Here is a 24,113-nt window from a genome sequence, read left to right as displayed (position 1 = left end):
ATTATTTATCAATCGTATTAACGTTTTTGTAATAAAGTTTAATAACAAAGATTAAAAATGAAAATTTGAAACTAACATAGATGATAATTTTTTTTATAAAGTTTAAAAATAAAAACACTGAATTACAAGAAGATATACATCCTAACCTTTTACTTTTACACATAAACACCTTTGTTTAATTTTTAAACGCATGTATAACTCTTCCTTCTTGATTTTTTAAAAATGTTTTGTAATATTATACCACAAAATATAATTATATTTTACACTAAACCTTTGGTTTTTACACTAATATTTTATAATAATTATTAAAAAATATTTAAAATAAATTTATTTAATTGATGATTCTCATGAACTGTACGTATATTTTTAAATTTATGCAAATTTCATAAATATAAATAAATTAAAGTAATATATTTTTATTACTAACAAGTAGTATTTATTCTATTTGATATGAATAATTTAAAAGAAAATATGAAATAAATATTTGAATTCAGAGTTATTAATTTTATTGATATGGTGTATCAAAAGAGTAAAATGTCACCTAATTCAATAATAAAAGAGAATTCCCTTAAGAACTTGGTCCCGGCGGGGCTCGAACCCGCGACCTTCGGCTCATAAGACCAACGCTCTAACCAACTGAGCTACGGGACCTAATTGAAGATAAATAATATATTATTTATTGTATCCTTAAATCTCCTCAGTCTAAATTTCACATTTCCGCATTCCCAAAGCTAAACACACTGAAAGAACTATCATTTAGACAAGTGCACCTACCTCCTTGTTTGGAAATGGCCACACACCCACACCACAGCTCATAGATTGCTTTGCTTGCTACCATTAAATGATTAAATTACTTTTTTCATTCTACTATTTTTTTATTATAAATTTATTCATTTTAACATTATTATTTATTTTTAAGAAAATTAAATCAAAATATCCCCCCTCCCCTACTTTCTCCTCATTAAGGGATGATTTTTTTGTTTGGGCGAGTGGGCCTAAAAAAATATTCTCCCTATCTTTTACATAAAAAATAAAGTAATTGAGTTTTTTAATCTTATTGTTTTCATTCTATTTTATTTTCTTAATAAAAAACTAAACGAAGTGTTGGTATATTTTATTTGATTTGTCTTCTTTCTCCATGAGTGTATGCATCTATCTCTTTTATTTCTCTAAAACCAAATAAAGGGTTAGTAACTTTTATTTGTTTAATTCCCTTAGTCTTTGTATGTGTCTCACCTCACTCCTTGCTTCCTTTATTTTCTTTAGCCCGAAACAAGGTCAGTAACTTGTATTTGTCTCCTTCATTTTTGGTAAACTATACAAGGGTTAGTAACTTCTATTTGTTCCATTCTCTACTTGTCTCTCTTTTTGTTTGTATGCGTGCGTAAAGAAATTTAAGGGTAACATCTTAAAGTACAATTAATGTCTCCAATCAATCATCTTAAATACATTGATTGATACAATTCTCTTACATACTTTTAGATGATTGGTTAAAATACTTTTAGGATAAATTAGACAATCCAACTAGAGAAATTTTTGTAAGCATTTGAAATATTCTAATAGTTTGCTACATGCAATATGCATCAGGGTGGTGGTGTGTGTGGTTTAATTAAAGAAATACTTGTAAGTGTGTGGTTTAATTAGAGTAATATTTTAACATTTTAAAATATTCTCTAAAATTGATTAATGCATTTTGGAATGGTGTTGGTAAGTATATGTGTGATTGTAGTTTAATTAGCGGGATATTCTTCAATGTTGATCAATGCAGTATGTAAGGATATTGATAAATTTGTGTGCGCATAAACATATTGTCTACAGCTTCCATCTTCTTGATCTGGATTTTGGATTGCGAGTCCATCATCACAAATCACACAAACAAGATGTGCACGTTGGAGTACTATAAACACATGAACACATGGTATGATGTCGACACACATTGCAGGGTTTTTTTAGAACAATCCACGGACATCTTGTTTGTCGCTTAGTATTAGAGGTCTGAGAGTCATTGTGATGCCACCATCAAATTAGATGTGATTTTTTAACTGGACGGGTCTCTAACAAAATATATGAGGGGTTTGACGATGACAATAATGATGGAAGGAATAGATGTTTTAATGAGAAAGGTTTATGCTAAGATTATGCTCCTTAAATTAATATAAGAGTTGTTAATTATGATGCATAGGTGGTCCACCTTAAAATTATCTTAAATTAAAAGATAAACAGCATATAAGATAACGTAATTTCTAACTTTATAAACTACTTATCTGTAAAAAGAAAAAAAAATCCATAATTTAATTATACAACTTCATTGGTTTAGTAACCAGATAAAATTAGATGAGAGGGTGATAGATTTTTTTTCCCGTAAATATACATTTTTTCTTCTACTTTTTTCCCATCTCCACTACTGTACAAATTCTCAATATATATTATTTGACACATTCTTTTTCTTTTTTATTTTTTTAATTTAAAATATTATAAACTATAAATATTACATTATATAATTTTTTTTAATTGGTTTTAAAATTATTATTTATTAAATTAAATTTTATAATTTTGTTTTTTTTAAAGAAAAAATATACAGATAAAGAAAAATAAAAAAATTGGATAAAATTAAAGTATAATTTTGTAGTTAAGTTGTATGTAGTTAAATTTATGTGGTGTTGATATTTTTTTTTATTATGTTCGTTAATTAAAAAAATAAGAAAATTAATTAGTAGTATTAAAATAAATTAAAAACGCAATAAAAAAATAAACTAAAAAACACAGCTAAATATGAACTATTTTTTTATAATAAAAATATATTAAAAATATCTTTAAAAATATTTAATTAGCAATTATTTTTTACTGTCACCCGAGTCAATGTAACAAGAATATGAACAGATCAATGGGATCAGAGAAAGATGACGACAACTCCAGAGAAAGAGGATAACAACTCGCATTCTTACTTAGATGGACTAAGAAGAAAATGAATGGAAGAGTAAAAAAAAAAATGTGAAATTTGTAGAGGAACATAAACAATTATCCTATCATATCTTTATCTTAAACTTTTCCTTAATCAAGTGTAATTGTTTAAATAGTTTATTGATAATGTAATATAATGTTATTCTATAAATAAGTTGTTAAACAAAAAATCTTTTCATTTTTAATTAAATTTAATGACATAAACAAACTAATTATATTTAGTAATATAATTATATTAAAAATAATTATATTAGAAAACTCAGAATTTAAATAAAAATATTCATATAAAAAATATGTTAAATAAATTAAATAATAAAACAAAAATAATTATATTTAATAATATTATTTTCTTTAAAAATTAGAAAACAAAATTACAAAATTTAATTTAATAAATAAGTAATTTTAAAATTAATTTAAAAAATTATATAATATAATATTTATTGAAAAAAATGTGTTTCCGATGAAAATTGAGGGTGATACTTCATCTCAAAGTACCTAATTGATTAGAGAATAGAGAAAGCGAAGGGAAGGCCCGTGAGTTTTGCGCGTGCGAGAGAGACAGTGGAAAGAAAGGAAAGGGATGACGCTGGGTCTGATCAATGCGAATCCTGTGGTTCACGCCAAGAAAGAGCGAATCGCTCGTTCTGATGATCCTCACGCCGATGACGCCGTTGATCCTCTCGACATCTATGATATCCTTTTTTTTTTTTCATTTTCTCTTCTCCCACTCCCAACTCAACTAACTGTTGAGATCCTTGACTTGGCTTTGACAAATTTCGTGAGGGATATTCGGGATCCCGAACATCCTTATTCCCTGGAACAGCTCAGTGTTCTCTCCGAGGAATCTATCTCCGTTGACGACAAATTAGGCCGAATTCTGTGAGCTTCAACTTTTAATTTCTTGCTATTCTCGTGTTAGCGTTTACTGAAAATGTTTTACTTCTTAATTTGCATTTATTTTTGTTTAGGATAACTTTTACGCCGACCGTACAGCACTGTAGCATGGCCACGGTTATTGGACTTTGTCTCAGAGTTAAACTGAAGCACTACTTCCCTCCTCATTACAAAGTTTGTTCCCCCTTATTACTTTTTTTTTTTTTTCTGCATGTTTTGACTTTGCTCAAGTATTACCCTTTACTTGTTAGAGAGGTTTCTCGTTTGCTGATTGTATAGCTTGTATTTAAACCACATTTTTGTTTGTTTAGTTTGAAGCTTATGAGTTGCTGGCTAGGAATTTATAACGGATTCGATAACGTGTAAAGGTGTGAATAATGAGAGAGAGAGAGAGAGAGCACATAATCTTTGTTGGCTGTAACTTCCTGTTATCGTGGTAGGAATTTGTTATTTTTATTTCAGTCTCAGCAAATTTCCTCCCCTCACGGATTCATGGGTCTCTATACTAGTTCTTATTTGTAGTGTTCAATGGATTATGGATCTAGATTCCTCCCAGGCAGGGATTTGGCGCATTCATGCAGTCAGTCAATCGGAATTGTTGGATGAAGATTGGACTACTCATATTTTATTTTGGTAAATCAAACTTAAAATAAGTATCCGAGATTTGAACCGTTCACATTGTAACTTGTCAGTCAATCTTGGATGAAGATCAGACGGCTCATATTTTATCTCGGTAAATCAAACATAAAATACTCATCTAATAACTTTTCGATTTTCATCCAATGGTACTGATTCATAACTGTGTGAATGCAATGAATCCAGATCCATGTTCAATGTTGTGGAATGTGGGAAGAGATTATGATTGTTTTGATAGAAAAAAAATGAAGTGTGTATTTTTCCTATGCAGATTTCCTGGAAAAAGTCATCTATTTTTTATTTTCCAATCTGATAGGAATCAATCTAGCTGCTCATCTGGTCCTTTAGTAAGGACATTGCCTGAAAATTCAAAAACTTTTCTTCAGTTCTATTCCCTATGTAAGATATTCAGTCCATCAAAATATATAAGTTAAACAGGGTATTTATATTTGTATAAATCATCGGACCAGGGTCCATTTCCATTATGCGTTTTGACAAGAATTTGACTCCAAAAGAATCAAAGTGATTAATTTGTGACTCTTGGGGATGTGATGTTTGTGCCACACGTATAAAGTAATGAAGATAATCATTGCGTGGCATTTTGAAGTAGTGGTCTGACAGCTGCGATAGCGAACAAAATCAGAGAAAATTACGGCTGGAGTGGGTTGCAAAAAACCTATTTTAACCAAGTAACGACATCATTTAGGGCTGCTTTAGGGGAGTCAATCGGGGATTTTGCTCCCTCCTTTGAATCAGAGCTGGAACTTTACTTTCTCAGTCACTTGTGTGCATTCTGTTATAAAGTAGCACCTACTGTTCTTTATGAGGAACACGCACCCTTTTCTAGCCTCTCCCAGCATTTTCTGGCCAGTTTATGATCATCCTTGAGACCAGGGTTTTAAATAATGCACTATAATGGCATAGCGGAGTGAAGCGGTCCCTAGCCACAATAGAGGCCGCTGTAGAAGGGTGGCTGTTGCTGACCAAACAACGGTCATAGGTGACAAGATAGTGGTGCGATATGTAATTCCAAAAAAAGCCCTCTAAACAAAGAAGTTAGGGTTTTTGGGTGAGCTAATTTTAGGATTTCAATCTCCAAAAATGAAATCTACAGCTGTAATAGTAGTGAAAATGATAGAGAAAATTTGGATTTAGAAGATGATGATTGATGATTCCTATCTAAGAAACTTGTATTTTTCTTTTGTTGCTATTTACTTGTGTGTTTTGTTTAAGACATCTATAACTTTTTATTGTTAATTATGAATGTCATGAATTTTGAGTAATTTTTATCATTTTGGAGAATCTATGTACTATATACATTATATATAAACTATTTATAAAATTTCACAATAGCAACTATCTCGCTATTCACTATTCCATTATAGCGTTTTTGGGGCTGGCCTTGCTATTTGGTATTTAAATTCCTGAGACTACGACAATTTTCTGGCAAACCTGTCATTGTTTCTAACCAACTGTGATCTTTACTGCTTTGCTTTGTTCTGTCCCTGCATGTTTTGTTTTTTTAATTTCTCTAAAACAGGTTTTTCATCTCACTGTCTTGTGCTGTCTTCTAAGTTTTACCCTTAATTTCTTTTATCCTAAATTCTAGTTGGTTAGAAGTCATCCCACTATCCGCAATAGCATTTTCTTGGTTGGCCACCCTGCCCCACTATTTGGGATTGACAACTATGGTTGGTGGTGTGTTAGTTCCCCTTACTCCTGCAGGGCTTTCTTTCTTTCCATGTGAATTGTAGTTCTCGATGGCTCAATGCTGAAAATTCGTTTCCACTCTGCTTAGATGATGGTATAATTGTTTCCTGTCTGATAACTATCTGATCCATTACTCAAATTTCTTTCTGCAGGTGGACATCAAGGTTTCTCCTGGATCTCATGCCAACGAAGAATCAGGTGAAGTTTAAAACAATGGTTACAACACATCCTCTTATGTTAAAATTAGACATGGCACGGTCATGATCAAATCTTGTAGATTTGTAGATATTAAATTTTGGGGGCAGGGTGTATTGAATGTTTATTAATTAGGGGGGTCTATTTAATGTCTTTAAAGAGAGAATTCGAACTTGACTAGTCCTGTACAAGAGAATCCATTCCTAAGATTAAGCCTTGTCCCTCTCCTTTCGTCCACTTTTTACCTTCTGTTTTCAGCAGCATTTAGCATCAGGAGAGACACCATCTCAAACAAAACTAAAATTTTTATATGATCCTATACCCTCCAAAACTAGTATGCTCACGTACTTATGACACCCTTTCACTTTGCCCCTGTACCTCACTGAGAAACTACAGTTTCCTTTGAATTCGTTTCTTCCTGCAACATGAGCTTCTAATAATACCTCAAATCTTCCTTGTGCAGTCAATAAGCAGTTGAATGATAAAGAAAGAGTCGCTGCTGCCTTGGAGAATCCTAACCTCCGCCAGCTTGTGGACGAGTGCCTCTACTCCAATGAACTGTGAACTAGCAGATATGCCATCATAATAACTATTGTACAGGGCATTTACCACTTATGATGTTATAAAAAGTAGTCAATGTGTATGGAAATTAGTTGGACGGATTTACCTTTGGAGAAGCTTTATCTCTTTGAAGCTATTTGATTTTCAGAGGATGCATCTTCCCTCTTCTTACCCACTTCACGTTGTGTTTAGCATGTGGTATGTATGTAAATCAAGTAAGACATCACGATGTCATATTTTTGCACCTTTCACTACAGAATGTGCTGAATCAGTCTGTTTAGGGGTTGACCCGGTCCTTATGCTCATAGTTCATGCCATCCCTTTTAATAAGTTTAGGTGGAAAGTAAGCATCATTTCTTGTGTGTGACAAATGATAATTATATTTGCAGTTATATGTGGCATCGTCTCATTTTTTTAGCTGAGGCAGTGTTGTAGATATCGGATCAGTTGTTGTCTGATGCTATTTAATTCTCCCAAGAGCTGTTTGATATATAAACATTCTGGCACCACTACCATGGGAGATGTTGCATTTAGTCATGAAGATACAGGGGATGATTTTTTTTTTTTTAATTTCTTTCTTGGGGGTCAGAAAGGTGAGGGAGTGAGGTTGCTCTATTACAGGTAAGGCATTTCTCATAACTCACACCAATTGCAATAAAGTGGATCATCTTGCTCATTTAAATCGAAATCTAAAATTTATCATTTCCTGAACATGCTTTGAACATCACAGACACAGTCAAGAAGAAATCATTTCCCCCATTATCCTTGGAATGTCAAGGACAAAGGAGTTAGTCTATGTTTGGTTTATTGTTGAAATTGTTGTAATACGTGTTTCAATGCAGATTTAACGGATAAAAGCAAAATAAAGGTAAAAGCAAGGGTTCTGATCATTTTGCAAAATGTTTTTGCGTCGAAAGTTATTTTCCACCTGATTTTCATGCATACTCTTAATGCACTAAATCACGAGTTTTGTAATTGGGGCATTTGTAAAGATTTGATGAGAAATATCAGTAGTGGCGAGCTTACCAAACAAAAGATAGTGCAAAAAACATTAAAAATCACCTTTGCATCTTGATACGAGGAATAGTTCTCCCGCCAATTCTGGGTTTTCCTGCTAAGGAAAATAAAGATGACTGCAAATGTTGATTTACTTTACTATACATGGATAGATTAAAAATTATTGCTCCCTGTTAAATACCAATGACCAATTATCCATTCAATCTTCCTTCATTAGTTTTTTTTATCAAAAACATCTTTCCGAATTCACGTAGAAAAGTACTTAAATGTATTTTTTTGTTTCAGAAAATGATATTTTTTTTGCTTTTAATTTTATAAAATTTTATTTATTTTCAATTCTTACATTTAACAAAAATGAGATATTTTTAGTCTCTCACTGAAGTGTATAATTTGGTAATTTTTAGAGATTAAAAATAAATAAATTTTTATATGAAACAAAATAAAATAAAATAAAAAACATACACACTATCTTTTTGGACTAAAATTTTATATTTGAGAAAATAAGTAAGTAGATAATTTTTATGAAATCTTCAGACCAAGGGTCTGAACTGAAGGCCATCTCTATGATCCAGCCCAATGATTCATTCTCAATCTCCTTGGACTTGCTTTTGCTTTGGCTGACTCAGCCTCACGATGTTTGATTTTGATCATTGAATTCCACTACGCGGAGAAAAGTCAAAAACAACAATTCTAAGGTAAGACAGAGCGATAGAGAGCGAAAAACATCCAAATATATTATGGTTTTGCAAACACTAATGTCACACTCAATCAATCCCATCACGCAGCAATTGAATAATGTCCATCCAAAGTTGACCCTCGCTTCCTTGTATCTTTAAAGGAATCTGCAATTAAATAACATCTCCCAACTAATTACACCCCCATCATTCACCAAATACCATAATTTTCATGAACACAACCAAAAATAATAAACCTCAAGTTTAAGGTTGATGGAATTTAGCAGAAGCTTCAGGTTGTCAAGGTCCCACCACATACTGCTTTCATCTGAATCTGTGAGTTCGGAATGTGCCAAAATTGCTGGCTATGAGAGACTCTCACAATCGTTGAGGCTAAGTGGGGAATATGATTTCATTGATAAGCAGAAGAAGCATAAAAGGGGTGTGGGGCTTCTTGGTAAGGTTTTCTCTTTCAGAAGAGTTTCCTCTCCCCACGGAGTCGGAGAGCCTAATAAGGTGGCGGAGACGGTGGTAAAGAAGGACAAGAAACGCTCTTCTTGGCTTCCCGATCCAGATAGACGGTGGCCAATTCAGGGATGGTGATGGGTTTTTCTTCTTTGGAAACAATTCTATTTGATACATCTGATACTAAATGTAGACATCTTTTTCCAATGAGATTCAAACCTTGATTTACCAGGTCGTGGAAGAACAGGCTCTTTCCGTTAGATTTAACCCCAGTTGGTGTGATGGGTTTTTCTGGTTTATGTGTTTCAAGGCTAAAACTTCAAAACTGAAAAAGGTTTCGTAATCAGCTGCTCTCTTTTTTTGCAAATTTATGTTTGGAATTCATCTTTGCTTTTGTATGTCTGGTTTGTAATTTGTAAACACTCAAGATTCTGAAAAAGAAATTATTGAACAATATTGCAGATAGTATTTGGATTTTATAGAGAATGAATCTGATGTAATAATATATATAATTTAAGTGTTTTATTGACCAATAAAAAAGCTACTACTGTAAATACTATTCTCTTTTCATGCAGAGCATCTATATTCATTGAACAAATATCTGTTTGTTTTGTGGCAAATTAGTCTAACCATCCAAGATTTGAGTAATATGACTTGTTACACTTCTTACTTTTTGTTTTTTCTCTATCTCGTGCACTCCATACACCCCTAAATGGGTGGTGTAAAAATTGTGTTTTTGGAACGCATGTCCTCTGCAGTAAAATGTAGTATTTGTTACTGTAACTAGCTTATTGGTCAGTTTAACACTTAAATTATACACTTGATCACACTGGATTTTTTTTACACACATTCACATCGATTCTATTTTATTATTTTCTCTCTCTCTTTTTTTCACAGCACGTTATTATATGTGAGTGATATAGATGAACTATTAAAATTAAAATCTTACAACGCAAGCACATGGGAAGCAACAAGAGAGAGAAAATTAATTGCTCTCCACAACCGTGGGTGTGTATAAAAAAAATTCAGAGTATTCAGGTGTATACTTTGAAGTGTTAAACTGATCAATAAACTAGTTACTGCACCAGCTACCAAGTACCAAGTGTTGCTCCATTTTACTGCATATGATTTGCACTCTTGTTTCTCGTTGTCCTTGACATATGTACAAACTGTGTGCATTTACACTAATCTTTATAACATAGTATTGCAAAATTGGAGCGGACAATGTGTTTTAGAAATGACAATAGATAAAGACATAATAATAAGGTCAGTGGCGGATGTAAGATAAAGGGGTTGGGACAATTGCCCCCACAAGGTAATTTTGTTCACTTATACATATTTGATGCAAAATAATTTTGCCCCCATGAAAAACAGGTGTTACTCCCATAAAAAAAAAAAAACTTTTTTAGATGAAAATAAAAAAGTTATTGTAAGAGATAAAAAAAGAGATCAAATTGATACTGATTTCATCATTTTATCCTTCTAATTTTATCATTATGCTTCACTAATACTAAACATATACGGTAATTCAGTGGCGCACACACACCTTAACCTATAATTGTATATGAAATTTCTATAAACTCAAGCGATTTTGATTTTCGTAAAAGCTTATAATATATTTCTTCTATCAAAATATTATATACTATTTTTTCCCCACTTAACAAATTTTACGAATCCACCCCTACTTAAGGTTATATTGTACTTGTTTTCATACTCACATTTAAATAATAATACTTGAAATAGTAGTCACGTAGGTATCACACAAAAAAAAAATACTCACATAGGTAATAAGTTTATACATGCATTTTTGTCCACTTGATACCTAATTACTCATACTTGTAGTTGTTACTTGTATTTTAATTAACTATAAAAAATTTAATGAATAAAAAATATTACTTTATTTGTCCCATTATAATTTTCGTATAAAAAAAAAATTATTTTAGAAAGAAATTAATGATGATGTAAGATTAATTTTGTAAAATTACTATTTTATTATTTTTTTTGTTGGTAAAAAACAACCTAAGATGACAATTATTTTAGGACCGAAAGAGTAATAAAAAATACAAATCAATTAAAATATTATTCTAAGAGCTTTAATAAAGCAACAAACATAATTTTTAAAAAATAAAGCATTAAACATAATTATAAATTATTATTTCGTGATCCCAAGAAATATTTTTTTAAAATGCAGAGACTTGGGTTCGAACCCCTGATTTCATAATTATGCATACTTTAGCTAGCATTGAGATAAAAAAAATAAAATCTCTACTTGGATGTAGTTAATCGGATCACGAGTGAGGTTATTGACACCTCCATTATTTCTATTCACACTTTTTTTCTTTAATTTTTATGAATTTTATATAAGCTTGAGGTTTTTTTAAAAGGTTAATTTATATAATTATTTTATTATTTAATCACATTTTTTAATAACTCTTTACTTTTTTAGGAATATAATAATAAAATTTATAAAATTTAAAGATTTATTTGACATTTTCCTATCAATGGCTAATCTTCATTAAAACGAACCTTTGTTTGGAGAATTTTCTTTTCATACTCAAGAATTGTGGCTCTTTGAAATTATGATTTCTACAAATAGTTAAAATATGTTTGATTAATCACCATATATTTCTTGGAAATTAAATATTTTCTTGTTTGGTTACACATTAGATTTTTATATTAGAACCTTTTCTTTTTGAAATTAAATTTATTTACTCTTTATTAAAATAATTTTTTGTTTAGTCAAATTTTATTATAAATATAGTACTTACCTAATTTAATTACAAGACTAAATAAATTTATATGTAAAAATCACTTGCAATGTTTTTTTGAATAAAATTAACTCTTTATTAAAATAATTTTTTGTTTAGTCAAATTTTATTATAAATATAGTACTTACCTAATTTAATTACAAGACTAAATAAATTTATATGTAAAAATCACTTGCAATGTTTTTTTGAATAAAATTAACTTCAAACTGAATTTTTACAAATATTAATTATTTGATTTAATTATAACGCTATTTTACGTGATTGAATTATTGTTATGACTTACTAATATATCTGTTATAATAAATTATTATGATCAGGGACGGAGGGACGTTCTGGAGGCCCCTGATTTTTTTTTTAAATTCTAAACTTTTAACATATAATATCTTATTATTTGATTAATTATTTTTATTTCAAGAGTTTAGTTATAAAAGTATTAAATTTTTAAGTATTATTTATCCCTTTATTAATTTTCTTGTAAAATATTCTATTATCCTTTTATAATATTTATCTTCAAGATAATGATATTCTTTTTTTTCTTTTAAAACAAATATATTATTTTCCTTTTATAGTTTTTATTGTATAAATAATTATATTTTTTAGATAAAATATTTGAGTATTGTTTATTTCTTTTTAAAAAATTTCTTTTATAATCTATTATTACTTTATAAAATTAATCAAATAAATTATTGCATTTACAAATAAATGACTTCATTATCGTTCCTTTTATACTGATTTGGTTATAATTAATTGGTAAATTAAAAGCTATATGTTTAATCTCTGTATATGGAGCAAGCGTGCAAATACTACAACGTAAACTTCAAGACATACTTGTTGACATTCTCTCTTCTTATTGGTTGAGGAAGAAATACAAGAGAATAATAGGTGATAGTATCCTCATATTATAAAACATATATATATATATATATATATATATATATATATATATATATAACAGGTATAATAAGTGATATGTTCTACGTTAAAATAAATATATAATCATAAAAAGATTTTGAATTTATAAAACTAAATAGATGGTATATTAAAATAATACACGAGATAAAGATGTGAAAAAATAAATAATGAGATAAACTTAATAAAATAGTAAATCTGTGTTAAAGAAAAAAGACAGAAAGATATTTTTTTACAATTTTTTTTAAAATTAAACCTTGACTGAGGATAAATGGTATAAAATTTGGATTTCCTACCTCCCATGAATGCATGTGAATCAAACATGTAAATCCAAATTTCTTTTATTAAATGTCGCCTTAGTATTTTTTACACAGATTCCCATTTGGTATTTTATCAATCTATTTGTAGAAAACACCTTAGTATTTTTTACCCATAAGATTAACATACGGTATTTTATCAATCTATTTTCTCTCTTTTTAGAATTAGTATAGTAGTAAAATGAGAATTTAAAAATATTAGAAAAATGAAAATAAATGTGAAAAAATTATAAAATTATAATAAATACATGATTAAATTAAAAGTCCGATTATACAAAAAAAGTAAAATTGCTTAAAATATCCAAATCCATAAACTCATTTATATGCTATTTAAAAATCTTAAATTACCTTTCCTTTCATACCATGTTGTTAACCTGAAAAATTAATCTTACATGGTTACTAAAATTACACTTTCTACATGTATTCTAATTAATTTTCAGATATAAACAACCAGAAAGATTACCTGTTACATAACTCTATTCATCTAAATTTAATAGCACACTTATATTCTATTTTCGCTCCTCATTTTTTTTTTCTTTATTACTATTCAACATGCAGATCTGGGTGGATTCGAACCACCATCCTACCAGAGCATGTCAGTGGACAAATGCTCTGATCGCTCTACCGTTTTGAGCTTACAGATCTATCAACGAATATACAATAATTACAAACCATGAAATTTGCTATTAAAAATAAAGATGCACCAACAGATATACAAATTTAGAGCTAAAATAACTTCTCTCAAACAAACCTACTCATGCATTTAGACCCTCTGGAAAAAATTGTACAATATATAAAGACCAATTTTTATAATAAAAAAAACACAAATCCTGGCGAATTTCTTACAAAAATATACTCGCTTATCGAAATATCCATTGTGTACAAACCTGTTTTATTGACAATAACAAACTGAAAAAAAATAACGAAAAAGGTTAAGACACGGATAGTGGCGCTGGGAACCTTTAGGAAAATTCCAACACCGATAAGTACTTAAAAAATAACGTGGAAAGCAAGCAACATTGTGTTGCTTAAACAAGTCAATTAACAGATTCAGATTAAGAGCGAAAATATGTAGCTTTATCAGATGAAAAAAAAAACGTGAAGAAAGCAACATTGTGTTGCTTAAACAGTCAATTAACAAATTCAGATTTAAGAGCTAAAATATGTATAGCTTTATCAGATGCAAAAAAACAACCAAAAAACATAATTTTTTTTAAATATTTAAAATTCCATTACTTCATATAAAATTTAAAACTGTGATTAAAAGAAATTAACTTTGACATGGATTTATCTATATAAAACATCCATATTGTCCTGTCGTCCAAAACATTTTATCATTTAAAAAATTAAAAAGTATCTAAAATTCCATTACTTCATATAAACTTTAAAAACTGAGATTAAATGAAATTAACACTGACATGGAGATAAAGAGGACCGAAATAAAACATTAATATCATCCTGTCCTTAAATAACTTGTACTTGAAGGAGAATTATTTTTATCCAAACATCTATGACACTATAAATCCTTAACGTAATGACTTTTTATTGTGTCTCGTAACACTATAAAAATTATTATATCAATAAAAATACATTACACATTATTGACATCATACGTAAAATAATATAACAATAAATAAACACTACTATATTTACTGGAACAGGTACACTATTTTAAAACTCAGTAACATTGTTTCAGATTAAAAGTAGAACATGTAAACTGCCTCAAGTAGATAACATGAATGATTATTGAATTAAAAATGGAAGTTGACATACATTAAAAAACAGTTGAACCTTCAAAAATAGGAACTTCAAATCGAAGATTTCTGTGGTTCTCAATAAGCAATACTACACAGGTAAGAACTTGTAAAAAAAGAACATGTAATAATATATAAATCGGCAAGTCATCAACAAAAATGATTAGTGAGTTGAAAATGGTAGTCGAAATTGAAATACATTAAAAAACAGTACAACAATCAAAATAGGAACTTCAAATCGAAGATACTTTGGGCTTCTGTTTTCTGTGGTTCTCAATAAGCTTTTAAAGCATACAGGTAACAAATTTATAAATCGGCGAGTCAACCTCAAATAGATAACATATATGATTAGTGAATTGAAGATGGAAGTTGAAATACATTAAAAAACAATGCAACATTCAAAATAGGATGGCCAAATCGAAGATACTACTCTGGGCTTCTGTTTACTGTAGGTTCTCAATAAGCATTTCAAGTATACAGGTAAGAACTTAAACAGAACATGCATTAATTTAATCAGTATACAAATCGCAGCAAAATAACTGTATAGAAAACAGAAAAAACCATTTATACTATACAGAATTACTATGTAAACTACAGAATAACTATATATATACAAAGAATAATTATGTATACTGAATAACAATGTACTAAATAACTGAATATACGCTGAATAACTTAATTATACTGAATAATCGCAGCAGAAATATCAAAATAATTGCAGCACAAGGGAATTAAAACAAACAAACATACATACTGAATAACTTGATACCAAGAAAAAATATCATTCTATGCTTGTGTAAAGAGCCGAAGTTATCTTCACCTTAAAGAATTGTAGAAGCCTAACCAGATTCTTTGTAAATCCACGATATTTCTTCAAAAATACCTTGACAACCACAATGATATTGTCATAGCAGAAGTCATATAGCGTCTTCACATTGATATTCCAATCATCGCCAGAAGATTTACAATGTTAATGACCTAATTCTGCATTACAAATGTTGTCGCCCGAATCTGAACTTCTTACAAGTAGATAATTGTACAATTATACAAAGCCCCCGCAATACAAATGGCCCATCTTATTTGGATACAAGTAACCGGAGTTTACCAAATCAAGTAAGATGAAAAAGGGAACAATTTACATGACAATTACAACAGTATAGCTTCACAATTTCTATAAACAGTAAAATTATGCATAAGGAAGTCGCAGCAGGCAGCTAATATGAAATGAAGACAATTATTAATAAATTCCTTGGCTCGATTTATTTTCACTATGAATAACGTTATATTAGATTCATGAAGATATTATACCTACCAGAATATTGATGAACTCCACCTAGCATCTTCTGCCAATAAGATTGCCAAAACTACATATTAATATTAATTACATCACCAGCTTATTAATTTAATAGAATATGTTATGAATACTCTGAGGCGCAGTTAAAAAATTAAGCGAATTAAGTATTATGTTGCAACCTAACCGATGATTATGATTAATTTTTAAAATCAAAGCTATCGATTATTTTATCTGTAATTATTTAAAATTCAATAGCCTAACCCTTTCGAATGTAAATTGACAGATAATACCTTACTCGATAGGGGTTGGAGCGAATCCTCTGATGTATCCTCTGATCCAGAGTCGTAATACGGAGTGGAGCGACAGATAGGTAATAATAAAAGGCATAACGAAAAGGAGAGCACAGCAAACACCACACCACACAAGAGGAAGAGACCCCGGGCAACCCCCGTGCGATCTCTCCCCAAACCAATAAAACTTTTTTTATTAACATTTTTTGACCTGCCATGCAAGCGCACCTGTCATGGCAAAGGTCGGATGACAAGATCACTCAGGACTCAATAACCACAAACGACAAAGCGTTTTGAGGCCATTCATCCCGAAATCTCCTACATCCACATATTTTCCACTCCATAGCTTCACATCATAAACTAATTTTACAACATCCGAGATCGGCAACACGTGTAGAACGCGCGAGACACGCTGCTTAATGATCCGATACAGGGGTCTGTAGCGATCGAACAAGCGGAATCGGCTGGATCTACCGTCGGATCTGCGTTCTTGTCATCGATTCTCTGTTGTACCTGCAAAAAAATACCTCAAGAGCCATGCCATATGCAAGACCAAACGACTTTCTACGAAACAGATTCCAAAAGCAAGACGAACATGAATCACACACCTCGGTACCGTAGATCTGAGCCTCTACGCACCAGATCTATGAAAGACCTACAAGATTAATTTAAATAACAAAATCAAAACGCTAATAACGATGGATCGAACCTATATAAAGCAAAATACGATCGAAGGTTTGTCGTACCCGGCCAAAACCACCATCGGCGTGTAGATCTGGATCAAATCCATACAGATCCGGTCACGAAAAGCGTGACGGAGAAAAGGGCAGAAAGAGATCTGGATTATTCAGAAGAGAAGGATGAATAAGAGAATAACGAAAGGATTGAAGACGAGGAGGCGCTGAATGAGAGATAGAAGGGAACCCTATGCTTTATTTTATATTGGGTTTTTGGGAACATGGACGGTTGAGATTGCTTGTGTTGACGGTGAGGATTTGGTGACGTGTAACATTAGGTGCGGCTCGTTTATGGGTGGGAAAAAACTATTTGTTATCTGTTTCTTTACAATAATAGAGGGGTATTTTGGTAAAATAAGAGTAGCGTATTGGCGGCTTGGTACAAGGGCGGCAATGACGCGCTGGCTGCCAACAATTAAACGTTGCGTGGTCCTTACGCACAAAGTCGCGTCGCATTGCGTTATCTGTACGTCCTAAATAAATATAAATGTTTTTTGTTACAAAATAAATATCAAATATATATGGTTGACTGACTTGGTCGAGAGATTTTGTTGGTCAATATTTTATACTTTATAAAAGAAGAATAATAAAATTATCCCACCTTGTGGAATAACTGTACTCAATATCTCTCTGCATTTGAAATTAGAAATGTGTGAGCTTATATATAGATTGTATTTTTAGCCATTATAAGCAATAGTAGGTTATTGTTTTTCTTTTAAATATAGTCATATATTGAAAGATGAATATATGTGTAATTAGTAAAGATAAAATAAATAAAAATAAGATTAAATTCCTCGTAGGTTTCTAAACTATTTGATATTATTTTCCTTAAAAAAACTATTTGATATTATTTAATCAAGTTTTTAGACTTCTTTTTAATTTTTTTTTAAATTGAACCCTTTTCGGGAGTGGAAGTGAAACTATTTTAAGGGGTGGAGGCATTGGCCCACTGGCTTTTTAGAATTTTTAGCATAAATAATATTTTAACGTTATGGTGATTTTTTTATTTGGTGGAATAAGACTTTAGAGATAATAATATTTTAGTGTTACTTTTTTTTTTACTTTTTAACAAAATATTTTGTTATCCTTTTATTTTTTTCATTAAAAAGATAATAATATTTTTTTAGATAAATATTTTGCTTCCCTTTTTATACTTTTTAATCGTAGAGATAATTGTATTTGAATATTAGTTATCTGTTTTGTTAGATAAATAATTTGTATTGTGATATAAAATTAATTTTAACTACTGATCATTTTTTAAAAAATATTAAAATTAATTTTAAGACAAGATTAGTAGTTAAAAAAATAATTAGACAAATAAAGACAAAAGAAAAGTGATTTGAGGTAATTGAAATAATTTGACGTAACTGAAAATCAATTTTTGGATTAATTGTTAAATCAAATCAAGTTCAAAATTTAAATTAAAGAATATATTTTAAAAGAAAAAATAAATAAATTACATGTTCAATATTTGAGATAGAGATATGATATGCAACTATGGCTTAAGATAACAAATATTTACTTAAAAAATTATCAATAGTTAAAATAGGGTTATATTACAGTGTAAATTGTTTTTTTTTTAAGATTACTATTATGCAATGTTCCTCAAGTAGAAAAACTGAAACTCCGAAAGTAGTAAATTTCACTGTGAACATAATTTAGGTCAGAAATAAGGCGAGTCATATTTTTTTTTTTTTGGCTATAAGAAGGTAGGGTTTTGATAAAATAAATAAAAGGAGACAGGCTAGAAACATGGAGATGATTATTATAACATGTATAACATGGAGCATGTGCTTATTTGGAAATCCGTTGAAATTATAATAGTACACATTCCTATGAACCTCCTACAATAAGTAAGGTATAGGTTATTTCCTCAAAAGTAATTTTAGAGTTGACTAACGTTTTAAACATAGCTTATATAGTTTGACTCATTATTCTTAGACAATTACTAATAAATATCCTGAAGTTTAAGAAAGTAATAGAGAAAATAATTTTATTGAAAATGAAAAAATACATCCCTATAGATTTTAAATGCACTCTCAGTTGATTTCCAACACAAATTTTTATTTTTCAATTCCTTAATATACACCATATTTCTATCTTTACAAATTGACCAAAGTGCAAGCTAAGAACGTTGCTCCCTAACTACTTGGAATATTCTCCCATCATTGATAACACCCTAGGTTTTCCCACATATACTTATGCGGTATATATATTAGTAATACTTATGTATGTATGTATTATAATGGATGGAAATGGAGTACATTAGATCTATGAAGCAAACTAGCCGTCTTATTCCATGAACAAATAAGTAAGGTATATTCTATCGTTTCTTGGTTACTTAGCAAACAAGACAAAAGGCATTTAGTAATAGTGTGTTTGGGTTACCGTTTTTCCAAACGTAACCTGCGTTTTTTTTAAAAGCAGCAAGTGTATTATTTTTTTGTTGGTGTCTTGAAATGCGTGTCAGGGATGGCGAAACAGTTATACAAAAACACACTAAATTGTCACCCGCAATGCTCCAGGAAATTGTCATTTGGAAAATAAATTAATCTCATGATCTCACCCTTATTGCTCTAGGATACTTCAATTCTTTCACCTGGCTTTGTTGAAGATTTGCGCATGCATTCATAATGGAAATCTCTTGAAAACCCATGCATACCTCTAGAAAATTTAGTTTTTGTCAAATATTTTCATCGTTTTCAATGGATACCTCAGTATTTGTTAAGTCTACTACAATACACTTTCGTTACAGCAGAGAGAATTGCAAATATATATATTGGAAAACTTAGTGATAGACATGGCATATAAGGAAATAGCTTGAAAGATTACTTTGATTAACACTTCTTTCCTAACCCAGTTAAGAAAATTAACCTTCGAGTTTGCTTATCACTCTTTCTAGTTTCCAGGCTAGTGTGGCTAGTGTTCTTCCTTTGAATCTAACCCATTCTAGAGGGAGTTCCAATAATTTTTCAAGAAAACCCCATATTGATATTTGTAGAATACATCAACTCTGCTTTCAAAGAACTCGAGAGATATTTTTTGTTGAAAATAACACCAAATTTATGCTTCATCCATAGGCTAATAGAATCTTTAATTGGTATTGGACTTCTTCTAGCATGGTGTGCCATACTTTTTTTTTTTCTTTTTTGTTTTATTAGGAATGCCGGTGATAGGGAAGCAGCAGAGGAACAAGAAATAGCAACCACAGAACCAAAGACGGGTGCAAATAGAAGGAAGATCCAAAAGAACAATCACAAAGCCTTCTTACCTCAATCAGTACGTCTGTTAATAAGGGATTAGTATAAATAGAATAAGAATTGAGCTATTACCTTCCCTTTCTTTGTTTCTGGAGGCACTGCCCTCGAAGCTATCTTCTTATCTGTGTTCCTATCAGCCGGTAACATTTTTTAAAATGTAATTTTTATTAAATAACAAACGAGATTCATTGGATAAAGAATGAAAATTACGTTTTTGAGTGTGTCTATTATAAATTTCATCCAATTTAATAAAAAGTGTTAAGTGTATAACGAATATTCTCTTCCTCCCCTTTTGATGTGGCCATATTCTTTCTTTACTTCCCAACGATTTTGAAACTCTCAAAACATAAATATTATTTTTTGTGAGTGTTCAAAATAAGAAATCCGGGCATCATTCGCTTGTTACATGAACATATTTTTAAACTCTGATCCAAGTTCAATCCTTATAAGATATTTTTTAGTCTCTTTAATAATTTTTTTTGTTTTACATTCAACATCCAACCACACAAGTAACATGCAATGTTTCATAGAAATAGCCGCAATGGCTTTCTTTTGTCCCAAAATCTGTTTGCATTGATCATTAGATAAGAGAATCACGCTTCCACTTAAAACCTGAAAGGTTCAAAATGTTGTATGATCTTTTTTATGAAAGAAAAGCTTTTTAAAAGTGCAAAAGTTATTTTGAGAAAAAAAAAGTATGTTTAAAAAAGAACAAGGCAATACAAAATATTTTTTATAATAATTTTTTCCATAAATAAAATTTTAAAACCTAACGATTATAAAAGTTATTAGCTTCAGTTTTAGTTAACTTTTCTGTTCTCGTTTTATTTTAATAATTAAGTATTTTCAAAATAAAACTACATACTACAAATAATTATTTTTTAATTTATATGCAAAAAATAACTTTTAAATTAATTGAAATGAAATAAATTACTTAAAAATAAATATTTATCCTGATGATGTAAAGACTGTGATGATTGCTGGAGGTGAACGTTAAGGGTTGTATGTCTATATATATATGGCAATATAGAATTCTAAATCCTTCTTAATTTCCTTGCTCATTCGACTCTTTCAATCTCCAGTTCCTCCTATTTGTCTCTGTTTGAAATTTGGAATGATGGCCTGTGGACCACCAAAGACTTTCTTGTTAGAACTTAGAAGAGGCTTATTCCATCATTCCATGTCTCCGATAACCTATGCCTTTTTATGTCCAACCTCTGTAGGGTCTTTAAACCTCAGTGGCACGTGTGGCACTCTTTGGGCTTAAAAACTCTGACAATCTCTCTGTTGTTCGTTTTCATGGAACAGTTTGGTTTAATTATCTCAACAATTTTACTTTCAATCCTGTTTGGGCGGATTTTAACAATTTTATGCAAGTTAATTACGTCAAGGCTGCAGTATGCGTCATTCTCATAGTCATATACAAGGTCAAATATTCAAAGTTGCTAGTTCCATCAGATCTTGGAGATTTTGGTCCTCTTTTTTGGTGGATTTTAGCAAAAATCTCCAATGATGTTGGTGGTATCATATATTGAACCCATGCCAATTACCCAATAGAGTTTGAATTAAAATTTTTGGGAGACAAAATAAATTTTAACGCACATCATTAATATACAATATCATATTAAGTTACAATATATATACAAAATTGAGAAAAAAAAAATCAATTACATAAAAAAATGATAAATTATTTACATAATTATTACCAATAAAAATAGATAAAATCTATAATTATCTACTTGAACATGCATAAAATATCTGAGCATTAAGATAAAAAAAGTTATATGTTTGACAGTAAGACTCACTTGTCGAGCAGGATAAAAATCAACCTTAGTGATCCAATTGTGTTAAGTGGAAAGATCGCTCAACACTAGATAAAAGTTATTCTAAGATAACATACTGATTTTCTTCTTCAAGAGCTCACATTGAAGGAAAAGTTCTAAACATTACATATTTTAGAAGGACAGTGACTATTTTATGAAAGCATAGGTTGCACAATAATAGCATCAAGGTAGAAAATGAGAGCAATAACAATTCTGTAAAAAGTTAGGGGATAACTGGATTTATATCAAAACAGAAAAATAAGTCAATAACACAATTGGGATAATATATATGTTTAAAAAATAACTAAAGATCAAAAATAAAAACACATATATACTTATGAAGATAAATCGTGCAAATATGAAAAATAAGTCCATTGGTATTGTTGAAACTAAGCTACATGTTAGGTTTTCAAAGAATAAAAAATGAGAAAGAAAGAAAAGCAACTAAGCTATAAGTTTATGTTAAGAAAAAAGTATTAATTTTTTTTTGGAAATGTTAAAATTGTAATTGACTGACAGAGATGATGGACTTTTAATTTTTGTTGAAAGAAAGAACTTTTATCCTAAATTATAAGTTGAGTTAAGATAAAGAAACTAAGTATTAAAAATAATTAATTTTTTTATTAATCATATTATTATAGACTTATATGTTTATAATTTTAAAAAACTTTGGGACTATGACCCCGTCCCATGTAGCTCGGACAGTGGTTGTAACTTTTGCTCCTCGAAGTTGATTGCAATACTTTATATATATTTTACCCCTTCCACTTTGACAATCTAGATTAAACGTGTGGCGCGTGTACTCTTGTTCTTCATCATGTATTTCATATTTCCCTTATTATTTTTCAGTCACGTACTAGAGTTTTCCATTGTATTGAAGGAGTAAGAATTTGAACTGTGCCATCAACTTTATGATATGATGTAAAAAAACAAAATTAGAACTCAGACAAAGTGCATGTGCTATGTCACAGTCGATGATGATGAAGGTAAAAATTGAGCAATTCAAATTACTTAGACAACTCACGAGTCATATGATACACGTACTAATGCACTAAAAAAATAAAAATGAAGGTGCTATATATACCTGATTTGGACGTGGCGATTATTCAGTTGTTCCACACGATGGTACAGTCTTCAAACTAAAAGAAGCTTAAATGTCCATAGGTATAGGCATTCGAATTTGTGCATTCGTGGTTTGATATTTCATATTTGATGTCTATATCTTGAGCCAGTGGCTGATTAAAAAAAAATCTTGAGCCGGTGCAAAATGTGTAACTTCTATTGTATAAGTGTTTGGGTATTTCTCTTTTTACTTGGTTTGGTTTCATACGTTTTTAAGTTTTTACAAATTATATATTCTTTTAAGCTTCGTAGATGTACTTGGTTTTATATGTTTCATGTTTTTATAGATTATTCTTTGTTTTTAGCTTTGTAAAAAAATTTGAGAAAATAGATGTATTTATTATTTTTATTTTATTTATTTTTTCAAAAGTTTATGGAATGGAAGAAATGGAGAAAAGATGCTCCCCTAATAGTGGGCTTTACAGACATTTTGCTTTTATTCTGCCTTGCCTATCTTAAAATGGATTTTGGCCGTGAATTACTTTCAAATTTAATTAAATGATATAAAAATTCTTGAGCTTAAATCTATTTTTGTGTCTATATTTCTGTACAATTTCTTTTTGTGGTAATTCAGTACAAATTTAGTCTTTCAAAAATTATCATATTTTTTCTTTTACAATTCAAAAAATTTAGTAATTTTGGTTTATTTTTAATTTATAATTAATTTTTAACAAAGAAATATCGATGTGAAATATTAACGATGAAATAATAATAACATATATTACT

At 29.9% G+C, this 24,113-nt stretch overlaps 1 protein-coding gene, 1 long non-coding RNA gene and 1 other non-coding gene across 4 annotated transcripts; 1 reads left to right on the top strand and 2 right to left on the bottom strand.

The window, feature by feature from the left end:
• Positions 1–577: 577 nt before the first annotated feature.
• TRNAI-UAU (transfer RNA isoleucine (anticodon UAU)) lies at positions 578–651 on the bottom strand. Its single transcript has one exon. It is a non-coding gene; the product is annotated as a tRNA-Ile (tRNA).
• Positions 652–3,441: 2,790 nt separating this feature from the next.
• Positions 3,442–7,402, top strand: LOC100500284 (uncharacterized). 2 transcript variants are annotated; one of them, NM_001248885.2, is made up of 5 exons: positions 3,455–3,653; positions 3,735–3,840; positions 3,930–4,029; positions 6,354–6,399; positions 6,860–7,402. In NM_001248885.2, the coding sequence occupies exons 1-5, from the start codon at positions 3,542–3,544 to the stop codon at positions 6,958–6,960; spliced, it is 465 nt and encodes a 154-aa protein (NP_001235814.2). In that variant the 5' UTR covers positions 3,455–3,541; the 3' UTR covers positions 6,961–7,402. The 2 variants fall into 2 exon arrangements, with proteins under 2 accessions (XP_025983745.1, NP_001235814.2); XM_026127960.2 differs by having other exon boundaries at positions 3,442–3,840; positions 6,860–7,374.
• A 7,436-nt stretch (positions 7,403–14,838) lies between these two features.
• Positions 14,839–17,365, bottom strand: LOC100803913 (uncharacterized). The gene is made up of 3 exons (XR_412919.4): positions 17,192–17,365; positions 17,054–17,100; positions 14,839–16,958 (listed from the first exon to the last, which is right to left on the bottom strand). It is a non-coding gene; the product is annotated as an uncharacterized lncRNA (long non-coding RNA).
• Positions 17,366–24,113: the final 6,748 nt, after the last annotated feature.

Source organism: Glycine max, chromosome 1 (genome assembly GCF_000004515.6).
Source record: "Glycine max cultivar Williams 82 chromosome 1, Glycine_max_v4.0, whole genome shotgun sequence".
NCBI classification, from domain to species: Eukaryota; Viridiplantae; Streptophyta; class Magnoliopsida; order Fabales; family Fabaceae; genus Glycine; species Glycine max.
The sequence above is the reverse complement of the archived record's forward strand: the minus strand, read 5'-3'. Positions and strand labels throughout refer to the sequence as shown.

Coding starts and splice junctions, on each gene's coding strand:
- LOC100500284 (XM_026127960.2), top strand. CDS start 3,542: ATGACGCTGGGTCTGATCAATGCGAATCCTGTGGTTCACGCCAAGAAA. Junction 3,841..3,929: donor GACAAATTAGGCCGAATTCT/GTGAGCTTCAAC, acceptor ATTTTTGTTTAG/GATAACTTTTACGCCGACCG. Junction 4,030..6,353: donor ACTTCCCTCCTCATTACAAA/GTTTGTTCCCCC, acceptor TTCTTTCTGCAG/GTGGACATCAAGGTTTCTCC.